The sequence below is a fragment of the Brachyistius frenatus genome, unplaced genomic scaffold (assembly GCF_029030835.1).
Source record: "Brachyistius frenatus isolate BFR_SWC_R1_liver_20210118 unplaced genomic scaffold, ASM2903083v1 Contig_37, whole genome shotgun sequence".
NCBI lineage: Eukaryota > Metazoa > Chordata > Actinopteri > Embiotocidae > Brachyistius > Brachyistius frenatus.
Genome location: NW_027210636.1, coordinates 315527 through 332500, shown reverse-complemented (window position 1 = coordinate 332500; position 16974 = coordinate 315527). Strand labels below are relative to the sequence as shown.

At 41.9% G+C, this 16974-nt stretch overlaps 1 protein-coding gene across 1 annotated transcript in view; it reads left to right on the top strand.

Annotated features, from left to right (window-relative positions):
* The window catches only part of nr6a1a (nuclear receptor subfamily 6, group A, member 1a), an 18669-nt gene extending 3244 nt beyond the window's left edge, over window positions 1-15425 (top strand). The window contains 9 exon segments of the mRNA XM_069701472.1: window positions 7156-7386; window positions 8406-8461; window positions 9259-9419; window positions 10102-10329; window positions 11704-11958; window positions 13157-13278; window positions 13403-13555; window positions 14367-14458; window positions 14461-15425. Coding sequence (XP_069557573.1) covers window positions 7156-7386; window positions 8406-8461; window positions 9259-9419; window positions 10102-10329; window positions 11704-11958; window positions 13157-13278; window positions 13403-13555; window positions 14367-14458; window positions 14461-14499 — 1337 coding nt within the window. The 3' untranslated portion in view covers window positions 14500-15425.
* Window positions 15426-16974: the final 1549 nt, after the last annotated feature.

Here is a 16974-nt window from a genome sequence, read left to right as displayed (position 1 = left end):
GGGGTGTTTTGTTTGCAGCGGATTTTCTTTAAAAACAAAAAAACATTTTGGTGGGAATTACAATTTTTTTTAAAGTGCTACCTGATAAAAGAATAAATGTTTAATCACTTACTGTGATAATAATCATGCTGCAACATCACAGAAATATTTTAATTATTATCTTTTTTTAATTTTTTTTTATTGAAAAGTAAAAACTAGACTGGAATATAGAAACAACGACGACATCAGCTGTCAAAATATGAGCTTTCGATGCTGTTTAATTCATGTTCATTCAACACAGACCGACTGGATGCACAAAAACAAAGTGAAGTCTCTAATTTAAATATACAGTAATATGTAATCATTTCCTTTGATAATAAGCATTTAATTAGAAACTTTTATTGTGAAGGACACATTTTCCACCAAAAACGCTGCTACTTCTGTTTATTTTCCAGTTCGGTTTCTTTATTTTGGTGATGAGAGAAGAAGTGTGCTGTTTGTAAATGAGGAGTTCTTCTTGTTGAGATTTATTTTTTTAATTTTTTTAACAATACTTTACTTTGATTCTTTCAGCACAGCTTCTGCTGCCGAATTTTTTTGCGTCAAAATTTTGGGAATTAATTTTTTTTTTTTTTTAATTCTTCGTTTCACGCAAATATTACGGCGTTCGGAGGGATTTAAAAAAAAAAAAAAATAAATTTGAATAACAGGTTTCCTTCACGACAAGTGATGAAGATGTCACTCGGTCGCCGGGGGTTACGGTGAATATCTTTTAGGGACGTACTTGTGAGCTGGGAAGGAAACAAGAGGCGCTTCACTTGTATCTCCTGGTTTGTGTTAGAAGTTTGGAATGAAACCCGGGATGACCTCTGGGAAACAATGCAGCCTTTAATGAGCCTTTAGGAGAGGGGGGTTTGACGGTGTGTGTGTGTGTGTGTGTGTGTGTGTGTGTGTGTGTGTGTGTGTGTGTGTGTGTGTGTGTGTGTGTGTCACCCACACACACACACACACACACACACACACACACAGAGAGAGCATCGGGGGTTCCTGAGAGAGAGGGTGGAGTTCAAGATGAAGCAGAGCTTCTTTTTTATGACTCTTCATCGTCACCTCGGGGGGGAATTTATCGTCACGTCTCCTTTTTACGACCTTGTGATTCGCAGCTCGAATATTTCTGAATGCAGCTCAAACGGCTCGTCGTGTCAATGAGAAATATTTGTGTAAGAATTCCACCTGAAACCTGGGAACGTTCTTCCGGATTCACCCGTTCGTCTCTAAATGTTTAAATTCAAGCTTTTGTTGCGCTCTTCTGTGTATTTTAAGGGAGTTTTATAGTTTGGGAGATTTTAAAATGGTAAAATCCTACATTTCCCACGATGCATCTGCCTCCATCCACTTGTAACAGCTTGTAAACACACTTTCTTCTGTTTTTCTGCAGAGACCCTGAAGGCATCGTGTAGCTTCCACGGGCTGAGTGTGAATGACCAGTAAACTCATCTTCATGTGTATCAATCAATCAAACTTTATTCATAAAGTTTCGGTGCAGTTCAAAGTGCTGAACAGATGATTGATGGGCCAATAATAAGACGGACAGTTAAATTAAAAAAAATTTCAAACAACAATTTGAGATCGATGAAAGATGCATGATGAAAATGTAGCCGATAGGTTAAAAGCTAAAATAACAGTAAGAGAAGCAAAATAAAGTGAAATAATAACTAAAAAAAAATAGATAAAAGAATAAAAATTAAGACAGTGAAATGCATTAAAGAGATAAAAGCTGTAATATTAAAAAGTAAATGAGTTAAATAGGAGCTGGGATAAAAGGTTAGAATAAGAATATGTTAAAGGAAATAAAATAATGATGGAATAAGGTATGAAAATGTGAATAGAATAAATAAAGGAATAATAATAAAAGAAGTAAATTTAAAAAGTAAATCAAAAGAAAATGTCTCTTTTTAAATCCTCCCTGACTGCATCTGTCGGTTAGAATAATATCTACTAACATGAATTACACTCACCTGTGCAAAACAATACTTTAATAGTTTGATATCGTAAGATAACAGCTGATTATCCTGTCGAAGCACCGTGTTGAAATACCTCTTTTATTTTGTCTTTAGCACCAAAGTTGCTTCATTTTAAACTACAAATACCTTGAATGCCTTTTCTACTTCCACATGAGGAAATGGCCCCTTTTATTTTGTAGATTTTCCAGTCTAACCAGAACATTAGGACTCTTAGGCGTCACTGGGAGAACCACAAGTAAAAAAAAAAAAACACATCCTGTTCTATTATATTGGTGTTCGAGGCCGAGGCTGATTATGTCCAGAGTATTTTGGTCCGCCGTGCTTTTATTTTGAAAGGCTGATATTTGTTCCTTCATATCAGAGTGGGACGAGCGGTGGGAGGAGCCTCCGCCACATGTTAGAAATGCCACCCGGTTGCCGCGAAGTCGGGGAAACTTCATGAATATTTAACTGTCAGGATGAGGAGGAAGAGGGGGAGGAGTCAGAGGACGTGACACGCTGAGATCAAGTGTGCTGGAGGTGTGAATCGGCCCCGTTTTATATGGCGGCCATGCACTTGAAAGACGGGTGATAGATTTGGCAAATCAGGCTGATAGCTTTTTTTTTTTTTTTAATTTAATATTATCATTATTATTTTTTTTAAGGAAGTATACGGTTTTAAACGTTGTTCTCCGAAACGGGACGACAGATGTCAATCATTTGATCTGCCGTGTGTTTTAATGAGGCGATCGGTATTCAGTGTCGTTTTTAAAACTTTCAGCTGGAAGTGGAAAAGTTTGTTGGGTCTTTGATTCTTTCATGGAGGTGTCGCTCTGCTTTATTCTAAAGCTCATCAGCTCCTAAAGCTCTTTATGTATTCAGAGCCGAAGCTGAACTGTCCCTCAACTCGCATCCCAGAATATTTCTGTCGCACTCTCTGCAGAAGGAAAATTAATTCAGAGGACTTTCCCCACTTTTATTTCAGTGCGGCGTTAAATTCATGAACCTCAGCAGGTCCTTTAAATCTGACGATTATTTTCTACACTAATTGGTTAATTAAGAGATTTTTTTCCCCCCCTCCCCCTGAAAACGTTTTCCAAATTTTATCCAAACATGTGAGTTTTAACTCACCCTTAAGGGTCTGGTTGGTTTCTGGGCCAACAAATATTCACTGAAATGATAGTGAGGTTGTCATTTTGGCCCCGACAACAAATTACAACAAAAATAATAATATCAGGTGTCTTCGAGGGAGTTTTTTTAATCTAGCGGTGTAATGATGCTTAAAAAAACCACGTTCCTACAAATCATGTCTAATGATCTAAAATAGTTTCTAAAGTTTTATAGTGCAGGTGGACGACATCCTTTAAAGGGTTCAAAAGAGCTGAAAAATGAATATATTTACTATCATATAGTGAATGTTATCAACTCGTTTCAACTTTCAAGCTTAAAAACTTTTTAAAAAAATCAAACCATTCAAAGATGATTAAATATCTAACCCGACTTTAATTCATCTTTAAAGACAAATATAAACATCACATGTAACTTCATGTCCCTTTACACAGTTCATTCTTTTAATTAATGAGCCTTCATTCAGATGTTTTTTTGTGACCTTTTTTCTTTGGCGTTCATCTTAACTTTCATCTTTTGGAAACGTTGTCGATGGCTCGACAATAACTTTGTTACGTCGCAGTGAGAACGGCGATAATCAGCTGTTTAAGAAACTAACGGGATTTATTAATAGAAATTAAAAAAAAAAAAAATCTCTCTCTCGGAGTCGACTTAACCTCAGCGCCATCAGTATAGAGTTAATCATCAGAATAGTTAAATTGTAATCCCGGACGGGCCCCCGGCGTGACGCCCCCTTTGTCTCTGTACAGTATTTTTGCCCCTGCAGGTCCTCAAATTTAAACCTCACACCATTTAAATGGTAATCTGTCTCCAGGCTTTAGAAGTCCTCCATTCACCATTCATTATCTGGGAGAGGCTTTATGCCATATGCCCTCACAAACCCCTCCACCCTCCACCTCCTTCTAATTACACGAACCCTGAAACCCCCCCCCCCCCACCTCCTTTCCTCCTGTCTCTGGGAGGCTTAACTCAGCTCAGTCACATGCCTCTGATGAGCTGCCCCTTTAAATCACACACACACACACACACACACACACACACACACACACACACACACACACACACACACACACACACACACACACACACACGAGCCCTTAATCCCGCTCATTTGAATATTAATGATTATGTTACTCCGGCCTGTTTATTGGCACAATATTGTGCCGTCTAATCAGCGAGGGTTGGCGGGGTCGAGCGTTTACAGCAGCCGCCGGGTCGGGTTTCCTCGAGCCGCTTCCCACGAGGGTAAACAAGCGTATGTGTGTGTGTGTGTGTGTGTGTGTGTGTGTGTGTGTGTGTGTGTGTGTGTGTGTGTGTGCGTGTTTCTCCTCTGCTGCTTCATCCAAACACACAAAAATGGGTTCAAGAGTCACAAATGAGCCGCGTTCACATCCGTTTGATCGGATCGCAAGTGGGCGGCCTCGTTATTTTGGAGAACGGAGAAACACATCCCGGGGCCACATTTAAAGGTCCCACATTAAAGGTCCACCTACTCAGCTGACATCCTTTAAATAAGCAATTCAAATACACCGAGTGCAGCTCGTGTTTTAGCGTCACGTTACCAGCAGGTTTTCGTACTTTGTGCACCTTAAGATCTCAAGCTGCCTCATATTTTATTTATTTTCAGAGATTCAGCGTCTGTTGTGGTGTGACGTCATGCTCGTTTCACTTCTTCTGGGTTTACTCTTTTTTGTTGTTGTTGCTGCTGCTGTTGCTGTTGATGACCTCATCTGTAATTTTTTACACTCATCCGACCCACAGCTGTGGAAGAGGCCCCGCCCCCCTCCGCCCTGTTCATTAAGGCACCACAGCGCAGGGCTGACCTTCTCTCAAACCTGCTGCAATAATTCAATAATGTGAGCCTGAACCGGTCGAGTCTGACGGTTCACGTTGTAAATGACCGTTTCTGGACGTGAGTTTATTTACTCACTCGGTGTAAACAGGCTCATTTCTTTAACATTAGTTGGATTGTTGTAAGACATACTGAAGGTGGACGACCTGATGGCCATCCATCCACTTTTCTTTTTTTTTCTTTTCTTTAACGTATTCCCACCAGAAAATCCAGATTTGGGAATGGAATATTCATAATTAACGTGTTTATTTGTGTATAATCAGCGGAAACTTAAGAATCATTTGTGTTTTTTTCAGAACCTTAAAATAATTCCTTCATATCTGCACAGTGAGTGAAGTCTGCCGTGTTTCTACTGGAGCCCAGAAGGGACAAAACCACAAACAGACTGTAGAAGAGGGACTTTGGGTTTTTTATTTTCTCTTGTGTTTAGAAGCGACCCGCAAATAATGATTTATTTTAAAGTAAAATGCACCAAAATTTCAATTTAAATATGATATAATCACAAAAAACCCCATCAAGACAACAGCTTTGACTTTGTCTTTCTGACTTAAGGAAGTGGAACTTTTTGACACGTTACATAATAATAATGATAATAATTATTAAAACGAACGTACAGTAATCTTAGTTTAATGGAATAAAAGTTAACTTGCAGTAAAATGTCACAGAATTAAAAAGGGCAGCGTGACGTCAATCCTCAACATCAGAGGATGTTTGTGAATGTTTGCAGGTTGTTTGTTTGTTTGTGTGAATGTGACCTGTAAACTGTTTGTATCAGTCGGTGAGTCTCCAACCGAGTCGGTCTCAGGAAGCCTGTTAGTCTGCCTCCATTATCGGCTTTCAACCACATCATCCCAGAGGAGGGTAAAGGTCTCTCTCTCTCTCTCTCTCTCTCTCTCTCTCTCTCTCTCTCCCCCCCCCTCTTCATCCATCTTCCTCTTCAACCTTCTTCATCAGCTGCCCACTCGACAGCAGAAGCTTCAGGAGCTCAAACGTGCCCAAAGAGGGTTTCATGACACTTGTTGCTATGGCAACAAAAATAATGAGAAATTATTTAATTTATATTTATCTGTGCAGAGATTCGTTAGCTCACCTGAAGAAGAACAGAGAGGGCTGACTGTGATGTCATCACAGGAAGTGATTTTAAGGGAAGCCAAAATCAGATGTCAATCAAAGCAACAGGTGATTCACAACTCGAGAAAAACAACAACAACAACAACCCTGAAAACAAAAGAGACTCAAAGAATAAAACTTCAACCGAGTTACTTTTCTTTCTTTTATTTGTCTCGTTTAAATCAGTTTTCGTTGCCTAAAGACTTCAAACGATCCAATTAGTCGAAATACGTGTGCGAGAAGTCACATAAAAAATAAAACAACCTCACTCGAGTCGGATAGTTGACGCAGCAGATCCAGAAAAATATCATCTTTTAAAATCCACTTGTCAAAACCTGCTGCCTACATTTCCCATGATGCAACTGGGAATTGGCTGACATAGTGAAGTTAATTCCCTCCGCCGAACCGACGACTCATGAAGCCGCAATCGACACCGTTTTTAATGTACTTTGTTCAGGACATCCTGTTCCTGCACCACTTCCTTAAATACCCCCCTCCCCCCCCATCACATGTGTTCCCCATTTACCGCCCTGCCTCGTTCCTGTCCACGACGACTTCTCACAGTTTTGACAGATCAGCAAAAAAAAAAAAAAAAACCGCTCCTTTAGGAAATGAAGGTGACGGTTAATGAGTGGGAACATCCAACGGGGGTGGGGGGGGGGGGGGGGGTTCTTAAAGGTGCGACCTGGGATACCGGAGATTTTTGGTGTCATGCAACGCTTTAGGTTGCTCTCTCTCCACGCGACACCGAGGAGAGAAACGAGAGACCGTAAACGAAGCGTTCGCGTCGTCGGAGCCGCTGAATAAAACATCCCCGTGGAAAGAAAAAAAAGACGTCCGGCCGCCTCTGGTTCCACCTCCACTTTCACAAAGTGAGAGTTAGAGCTTAAAAGAGTGCTTCCGGATTATCCGGCGCCCGACGAGCTCTTAAGCCCCGACCGCCCCCGTGATCGCAATTAAAATCGAGCGCCTTCAGCGAGCTTCCTGCACACACTTTTTTTTTTTCTGGATGAATCAGTGAAAGTGGGTGGAAATGCTTCTTAAATCCTCTTCTCTCGCCCCCCCCCCCCCCCGACCTCGCAGATGATCCAGCTGACCAGCGTACTTGCCTCATCTGCGGGGATCGCGCCACGGGCCTGCACTATGGCATCATCTCCTGCGAGGGCTGCAAGGGCTTCTTCAAGCGCAGCATCTGCAACAAGCGCGTGTACCGCTGCAGCCGCGACAAGAACTGCGAGATGTCGCGCAAGCAGCGCAACCGCTGCCAGTACTGCCGCCTGCTCAAGTGTCTGCAGATGGGGATGAACCGCAAAGGTAACACTAAAGGCACTATAAAAAAAAAAGTGCTTTTAAAACAGCCGAACATCGTGAAGTCTACCTGCAGACGATTTCGTACCTTTATAAAAAAAAAAGAAAGAAGAAAGGTGGACATGGGCGGGGCTTATACCAGCAGGTGCAGCTGTATGAAAGGAACGCGTCCATATAAAGCATTCAGGAGTTATTCAACAAGAACAGGTTGACCTTTATTATAGCGCCCCCTAATGGCCGACACGTGGAAAATCTTTATAGAAAAGAACTTTCAGGGCTCCTTAAAAAAAAAAAGGTAAAAATTCAAGACGAAACAACAAACTAAAAAGTTACTTTCAGTTCTGAAATATTCAAACTTGACGTGCAGAGAAGGATTTACCTGACAGGAAGTCACTTTAACCGGGCTTCCAGATGTCCCCCCCCCCCTCTTCCAGATGTCCCTCCCCCCCCTTCCAGATGTCCCCCCCCCCCCCACACACACACACAGACGAGTGAGACCACTGAAGAGGTTAATAAAAACAGCTGCCTCGGTTTTCCAGGCTTCAACCTGATCTCAGCGTCCTACACAAGGCTGAAACACATCAGTTCTACCCATAAACCTTTGCACATACTCACTTCTGGAATGCACGCGCGCACACACACACACACACACACACACACACGCACACGCGCAGACCGGAGCTGCAGCATGTCCTCATGCAGGGGTCCTCAAAACACTCTTTTGTTTTCTATGTGCACACGCTGCCCCCTAGTGGGAGGAAGCAGGAAGTGACCGCTCCTTCAGTTCATTAAAAAAAAAAAAAAAGATTTATTCTCCAAATCCTTCAAATTGAAGCAAGCTTGTCTTGATGCATGAAATACATTTTACTTTAATTTAATCAACCATCTTCAGGGGAGGAAAAAGAAAAACATGTCCGCCTGCCAAGAATTTCAGCCACTAGGTAGAGCTGTGATACTGATCATGTTCAAAGCACCAGATGTTGATTTCTTTTCTCTTTTTTTTTCTCTCTTTTCTTTTCTTTCAGCAATCAGGGAGGACGGCATGCCGGGAGGGAGGAACAAAAGCATCGGGCCCGTGCAGGTAAGTTACCTGACCTCGCTGTCATTCACGTTAAATAACACCGAGCCGCCAGCGCGAATAACCGCTCACCCGCACATGAGAGTTGAGCCCTGACCTTTCGTTACATCATCGGTATAATCGTTGATTATTTCCACTATTCAGCGCCGGCTTCATTATTGAACACGCGCACACAAACGGTCGGGGAAAAGAAAAAGAAAAAACCCCGTGACACGAGGATAAGTACCGCCGAGGCTCCACTCAACGAGTCCAAAACACAGAAAACATCCGCCTCCGTTTAAAAGGCGTCTTTTTAAAAAGGAGGGACCTCTCTTGTTGTTAATATGAGATGATGAGATGAATTGCCTGTTTCAGTGCTGAATTGATGGAGAGAAAAAAAAAATTGACCCGAGCGAATTGACCCGAAGCCGCAGATCCGTTTTTCACCGGCACGTTTAAAGCCTTTAAAATAAAATAAAAGGCTTTCGTGTGTGTTTTTCTCTCCCTGCACTGACCTGCCTATTATTATTATGTTTTATACTCGTCCACACACACACACACACACACACACACTCTTTCCTTTTCTTTCTTGTCCCCACTTTACCTTCCCCGTCTCATTGTGCGGTTGCGTCCTTGCTCCTCAACATTTTTTTTTTTTTTAATTCTTTAAATTTTGTATTTCTTTGTGAAGAGCAGCACAGTTGCTCGTCAACGCTTCATCAATGCAAAGGAGACGCATGTTGCATGAAGATGCAGGGGAAAAAAAGCAACCACTTTTTGTGTGCGTTATCTTTTGTGATTTATTATTAAAAAAATTTTAGATCACAGAGGAGGAGATCGAGCGGATCATGTCGGGAGAGGAGTTCAAGGAGGACGCCCCGGAGCACAGCTGGGGGAACAACGGCGACAGCGACCACAGCTCGCCCAGCAACGGAGCGTCGGAGGGCAACCAGCCGTCGCCCGCCTCCACGCTGTCGTCCAAGTGAGTCGCTGAGATAATGAGCCGGCCCTGACAGTCTTAACCCCCCCCCCCCCCTCCAACGCCCTTCCAGACTTTAGTTTCAGGCATTCATCGGCCCGAAAAAGAGAATGCCTTGAATATATTGCAGCTCCTCGGTCCTCGCCGATGATAGCGCGCGCACACACACACACACACACACACACACACACACACACACACACACACACACACAAGAAGAAAACTCGCTATCTGCTGTTCTCGCTGCGGAGAGAAGAAGCGCATTCATTGTTTATCTGCACTCATCAAGGACGAATATTGTCTATGACGGCGTTTTATTTCAGTCTCGTTGGGTCGTAAACGTCGTGTTTTTTATCTCTCATATTTCAGTGGAATACTTTGCGTTTGTTTTTTAATATATATATTTTTTTATCAAGATTAAATCTGCAGAAAAATGAACAGCGATCGGAGAGAACACGCAGGTAGAAAGAAATGCGACGTTTTGTCCGCTGGTTTCCACGGAAGAAAAAAAAAAAATGCAAGGATTGCTGAAGGAAAAATAAGAACAAGAAGCGTTTTAAAGGTTAAAGAAGTCCTGTGCAGAGGTTTAGTTTTGAGCAACAAACCTCCTTATATGATTGCATCACGTGACCTTTGACCTCTGCGTGCGCCCCCACCCCACCCCACCCCCCCGATCCTCCTCCAGCCGCTCCGTGGAGATGAACTACACGGTGGCCCTCAGGGATCAGTACATCAACACTTCCATGTCCACACACTACCAGCTGCTCCCTCACCTGTTCAGTTGCACCGCCCAGTCGGACCTGCTGAGCCCGCAGACCTGCACCCTCTACTCGCAGTCCCACCCGCTGGTGCTGCAGCTGGTGGCCGCCGAGGACCTCACCTCCCTCAAAACCCCCATGCTCGTCGAGGATGGGTGAGTCGACGATAAAAGAGAAAGGAGAGCATGCTTTGTCAATTTCAATTTGACTTCATGTGAAGTCATTAAGCAGAAATGTGGCTAATTTTGGAAAAATATTCTTATTTTAATTGTTAATTTCAACTATTGATGATCATTTTCACTGTTATTTGTATGTTTACCGGGTAGTTTTGATCTGTAAAAGTCGTATTTTAAAACCTAGAATAATCCATCCGTCATATTTGTGCTATTAATCTGGTTATCAAATATATGAAGTGGTGTAAAAAGCTTATTTGCCTCTAAATCGTGTGAAGGAGCTGAAGTTTTAGTCATATTTCAAATAAATCTGCTGTGTTTATTTCATTTTACAAAAATACATTAAATCTCAGCTAAATTTACGAAGTACTTTATTAAATATTTGACGTTTTGTCTGCTGCTGCTCGGTCTGTGTTGGTTTGGAGACTTTTGACAAATTGATCTGAAGGATTAACAGACAAGCAGACTGGAACATTTTCCTCGTATATGTAGAAAAAAATGCAGAGAATCAAACATTGGATCTGAGCCAGTTGAGTTTCCAACAAAGATAAATCATGTTTCTCTGAAATGAACCAGATTTAAAGTCGCTGCCTCCAATTGGAAAAATATTAAAATGAGAATTGTGGGTGCTGCTGTTTATTTATTTTTTGACCAGCTTTTTGTGGGAGAGTCAGAAACTCTGCAGCAGCTTGTCAGCATTAAATTTGTACTCAACAAGCCACAAATATCTATAAATATATCTACCAGATGTGTCTCCTCCTGATCAGCTGTCAGTGTATGTATGTGTGTATATTATATATATATATATATATATATATATATATATATATATATATATATATATATATATATATATATATATATATATATATATATATATATATATATATATATATATATATATATATATATATATATATATATATATATATATATATATATATATATATATATATATATATATATATATATATATATATATATATATATATATATATATATATATATATATATATATATATATATATATATATATATATATATATATATATATATATATATATATATATATATATATATATATATATATATATATATATATATATATATATATATATATATATATATATATATATATATATATATATATATATATATATATATATATATATATATATATATATATATATATATATATATATATATATATATATATATATATATATATATATATATATATATATATATATATATATATATATATACACATATATATATATATATATATATATAGTGTGTGTGTGTGTGTGTGTGTGTGTGTGTGTTGTGTGTGTGTGTGTGGTGTGTGTGTTGCAGGTACAAGGTGACCCAGGTGGAGCTCTTTGCCCTTCTCTGTCGCCTGGCCGACGAGCTGCTGTTCCGCCAGATCTCCTGGATCAAGAAGCTGCCGTTCTTCTGCGAGCTCTCCATCGAGGACTACACCTGCCTGCTCAGCTCCACCTGGCAGGAGCTCATCCTGCTGTCCTGCCTCACCATCTACAGCACCCAGATCTTCAGAGACCTTGCCAACGTCACCTCCAAGTACACGCCGTGCGACGAAGAGCTGCAGAGGTGAACGGGAACGAGATCGTTCAGAACCTCCGTCGGTGGTTTCGACCGAAGTCTATTTGAACTTGGTTCCTCGTTATTAAGATTGTGAAAAGAACATTAGCAAAGAAATGTTTAAAATCATATGCTGACATTATCTTTTAAAATAACATTAGTTCGGTAAAAAAAAAAAAAAAAAAGCATCTTTCACCAGTTTATACCAGCTAACAAACCAGCTAACTACCAGCTAATTCTACTAATAAACAACCAGACAGAAGTTTTCAACCAGCTAACTAAGAGAAACTTTCACTAGAAAACCAACTTAACTCAAGTTAACAACAAGCTAATAATGCTAACAACCCTGAGACGCCTCAGAACGTCACCGCTCCAAACCAGACGATGCTCGTCCACCGGCATCGTCTGCCTCGCTCTGCAGGACAATAAGTTAGCCGGGCTGCAACGTCACGTCAGCCGTCAACGTTTACGTCAGAGAGAAATGACCCTCATTCATTAGCGACGATAACAATCTCGCCCACTAAAACTGCCTCCCGCGTCTCTTTTTTACGGCGCTATCTCACATTAGCCTGCACGAGATATTAAATGTTAGATTTACCACCGAGTCCATATTTCACGGAGAAAGGAAAGACGAGAGGTTTCCTCGGCGGGGACGAGTGTTGTGGTTGGGCGCCGGCCAGCGGAGCGGCCCTCCTTCAGGACGCATCTGTGGCTAGCACCGTCTGGCCCACGGAAAACATACTGTAATTCAGAGCGCGAACGGTCTGACCCCGCGACACACATCCTCCTAATATACGGCGCCGCTTCGCTCAATTTGCCCGTAGTTGAAGAGGTGGAGTGCTTGATTTACGCTGCAAGTTTTAGATTAGAAGCGTGAGAGCCGGAAGAATTGAGGTTTTTGACGAGTGCAATTAAAGTTTATGGATAAAAAGAAAGCTGTGGGATCAGGAGGATGTGTGTTTTTTTTTGAAGAGCTTTCGGTAGATCTGACACATCCCTCCTCCCTCGTTTCTGCCTTGTTCATTGAAGCGTGGAAGCTTAAGATAATGGTGCTGAAGGGGATTTTGCTTCTTTTTTTATGACGTGCTGCTCCATTTCACAGCGGATTACAAAGTGGACAACGAAACCTGCTCAACTCTTCTTTTTCTTTTTTTGTTTTGTTACTTTACTTTCTAAGAATTCCTCTGCGTGTGCGTGTTTCCCTCAGCTTCAGTGAGGACGGGATGGAGGTGATGGAGAGGTTGATCTATATGTTTCACAAGTTCCACCAGTTGAAGGTCAGCAGCGAGGAGTACGCCTGCATGAAAGCCATCAACTTCCTCAACCAAGGTAACCACGATAAACTCTCCGGCATTTAAAAAAAAAAATCCCAGCATGTCTTCCCCCACCCTTACTTTCCCGGCTGCACCCCCCCCACCTCTTTTTTTTTTTTCTTTCCCTGCTTCCCCACAAGATATCAGAGGACTGTCCAACATCTCCCAGCTCGAGCAGCTGAACAAGCGCTACTGGTACGTGTGCCAGGACTTCATCGAGTACAAGTACCCGCACCACCCGAAACGCTTCCCCGAGATCATGATGTGTCTGCCAGAGATCCGCTGCATTGCAGGTAAGGCCTCCTAGAGGTTGATCATGTCTGACACAGCTGCCTTCAGCCTGCTGGTAAGTGTAGAAAAAGTATTTTGTGTTTCAGATGGTAGTCAAAGTGCTAATCTTTAGATTTTTTTACAGAGCTTTTTGTTCACTTTTACTCAGGCATAAAAAAAAGGGGCAGCTATTAGGCCCCACCAGGTAGTAAAATTTTCAACTGTGGTTTTGTGTTCACAATCTTACAACCTTTATTTACCCCCTCGTCGCTGTCTGAATACAAAAGAGTGACAAACAAAGTTGTCATCACCCATAAACCATCACAGGGACGAGATGGAGTCATTATTATTTGTTCACTGTTGGTTTTAGCAGATAACATTTAAAACAGCCAGGAAACTAACGGCCACAAAGTAACAACGACAAAGTAACAATGGCAAAGTAACGGCCACAAAGTAACATCGACAAAGTAACGGCCACAAAGTAACAACGACAATATAACGACAAAGTAACGGCCACAAAGTAACGCCGACAAAGTAACGGCCACAAAGTAACAACGACAATATAACGACAAAGTAACGGCCACAAAGTAACGCCGACAAAGTAACGGCCACAAAGTAACGCCGACAAAGTAACGCCGACAAAGTAACGGCCACAAAGTAACGCCGACAAAGTAACGACCACAAAGTAACACCGACAATCTAACGACAAAGTAACACCGACAAAGTAATGGCCACTAAGTAACACCGACAAAGTTTCCCACTTACTCCCAGTTGCTTATGAACGCAACCGTAAACTCTCTTCTTCTGCGTGTTTTTTCCCCGTTGTCTTCGTAGGGAAGCTGGTGAACGTCCCTCTGGAGCAGCTCCCCCTTATGTTCAAAGCAGTCTTGCACTCCTGCAAATCCAGCCTGACCAGCCCCAGGAACGAAGCTGGTCACCAAGCGTGACCGCCTCCTCCGGAAACTAAACCCCGCCCCCCTTCCCCCACCCCTCCCACCACGGCCGCCCGAGTCGAGGGACTGGTCCCCCCCTCTCGTGAATGTGACAAGCAGCTAGTTTGTTTTTGTTTTCTTGATATATTTATTACACGACAGAGCTGAATGTATGCTGATTTACACTGTGCACATGCTTCTGTACAAAACAAATGCTCGTAGATGCATTGGTCTTTGGAGTTTACAAGTGTGTATCCAGTTTGCTCGATGTGTCGGTGTTGCCATTGTTAGAGCTAGACTTTTAAGAGTTTATTTTATTCGGACGGGGGCGGCTGGACACACGTGACGAGCGTTTCGAGACTACCTCAGGAAGACGTTGTTGCTATTTTTTCAGGTACCTTTTTTTTCTCGCTGTGAAAAGGAAGAGTTTGCCCGGTCTAAAACCGAAATCACCTGCGGATACTTTTTAAAAAAACATGTTTTAAGGCACCTCAATCAAGAGACTGAATGTTCAACGGAGCTGCGTAAAACCCGAGTTGTTTTCGTCACACCGAAAAAAAAAAAAAAAATGAATTGGCAAAAAATGGGAGCCACTTTAATCTGCGTGGACTCAGATGTCCTGCTTCTGGGAGGCGGTCTTGTCAATTTAACATTCCATGAGTTCAGGTGACAGTTGATGGATCTGTGGGATCATTGAAAAAATGGAGCATACGGGTATTTTTTACAATCATAGACTGGGGATGTAAGGCTTTATTATTGCAGGGGAAGGGGAGGATCGGTAGGTTTGCTGTTGTTGTTGTTTTTTTTTGTTTTCTTCTTTCTCGACCAAAGTGTTATGCAATGATTTTTTTTTTTATTTTTTTTTTCAAACAGCTTGACAGCTCGACGAAAAAGGAAAAAAAAAAAAAAGAATCTTTCTTATCAATGAAGGATCAGGATAAGAAAATTTAATCAATCTGTGTCAGAGGGGGAGGGAGGGTGGCGGTGGGGGGGGCGGGCCCTCTGCTGGACAGACAAGTATGTCACCGGGTTTCATCCTGAATGCTGCTAAACGTGCGCATTCTCCTGCACACATATATGCATTGAGCAGACTTCTCGTCGGAGGGCTTTCTTTCTTTTTTCTTTTTTCTTTTTACTTTTCCTCTGTGCCACGTTGCCAGGGAAACGTGACTACGTGTGGTTTTAAAGCGGCGGTCTGTGAAATCCTGCGTTCTTCGGTGAAATGCACTAACTTCGTGGGTTCGGATCAAAAACACGCCCGACCTTACTGGAACCGAAACTGAAATGAACCGTTAAAAGTCGCCGTTACAGGGCGATTGGAGGCGGCGTAGCGAGCTACCATCCGTTAGCGCTCGCTCCATTCAAAAGTTCCATCGGGAAAAAAAAATCTACTTTTAACGGTTCATGCCGGTTGTGGAGGAACTTAGGCTGCTTTCAGGTCTTGTTCAGGTCCAATCATTTTTGCACAGACCCAAGACCGGTTGCAGTTTATGTCAGACCTCACCCAGATCTAAGGGGCCCCTAGAAAGACCTGGTTCAGGTCTGGTCCTCGGGGTGGTTTTAGTGGGCGATGTTGGCCCCAAACACCAAGAACCAGAATGTGCTTTATTTAGGATTATCACTTTAACCCGGCTAAGAGAGGACTCGGTGCGATGGATCCGGTCCAGACTGTAGTGTTTAGAGGCTTTAGGTGATTTCCCTTTGGCTCCGCATACCCTCTGTGACAGATATGCACATTGTTTAAAAAAAAAAAAAAAAAAAAAAAAATTGCCATAAAAAAAAAAAAAAAAAAGGTGTTTATTTTTGAAGTACGTGTCTTCTTCTTGGGTTCCCTTCAGGTTTGTTGTTTTTTTTAGCTGTTTTCAGCGACATACAAATTTCTTTTGAAATTTTGTTTGTTTTTTAGACGACCTTGACCCTTGACCTCGGCCACTGCCCACCACAGTGTAGTTCCTCCTCCTCTCAGGTCCCTGCTGGCCTGGATCTAAACAGGGTAAAGTGAGTGTTATTGTATTGCATTCAGGAGTTCCTCTGCGAACATGCCTGATGGACTTTGTAGTGTTAGTAGATGTAGTTTCCAGGACATCGTAGGTCCTCTTGTAGAAAAAAGTGTTGGTTTTTTTTTCACTTTATTTCCCTCAAGGCCCTCCCCCTCCCCTCCCCCTCCTCCCTCTCCCCCTCCATTCAGTGAAAGTGGATGTAGTTTGAAGGTGAGGCACACAGAGCTGGGTTTTTTGTATTGATTTTTTTTCTTCTCTTGACATTGGTGATGGACGAAGCGGGAGGCGGCGGCATCCCGAGAATGTCACGGCTTCTCTCTCCTCGGTTTCCATCACCCGCCCTCTTTAATGTGCAGCCTTATCAACGCCGCCGCGTTCCTCTTTCATTCAAAAAGCCTCAGTTAGCCTCTTTTCATATTTTTGGGGATTTTTTTAATACATTTTTCATGTTACCTTTTGTAGTTATTGTGAATGTTTTTTGGGCTTTTTTTTTTTCTTTTTCTTCACATT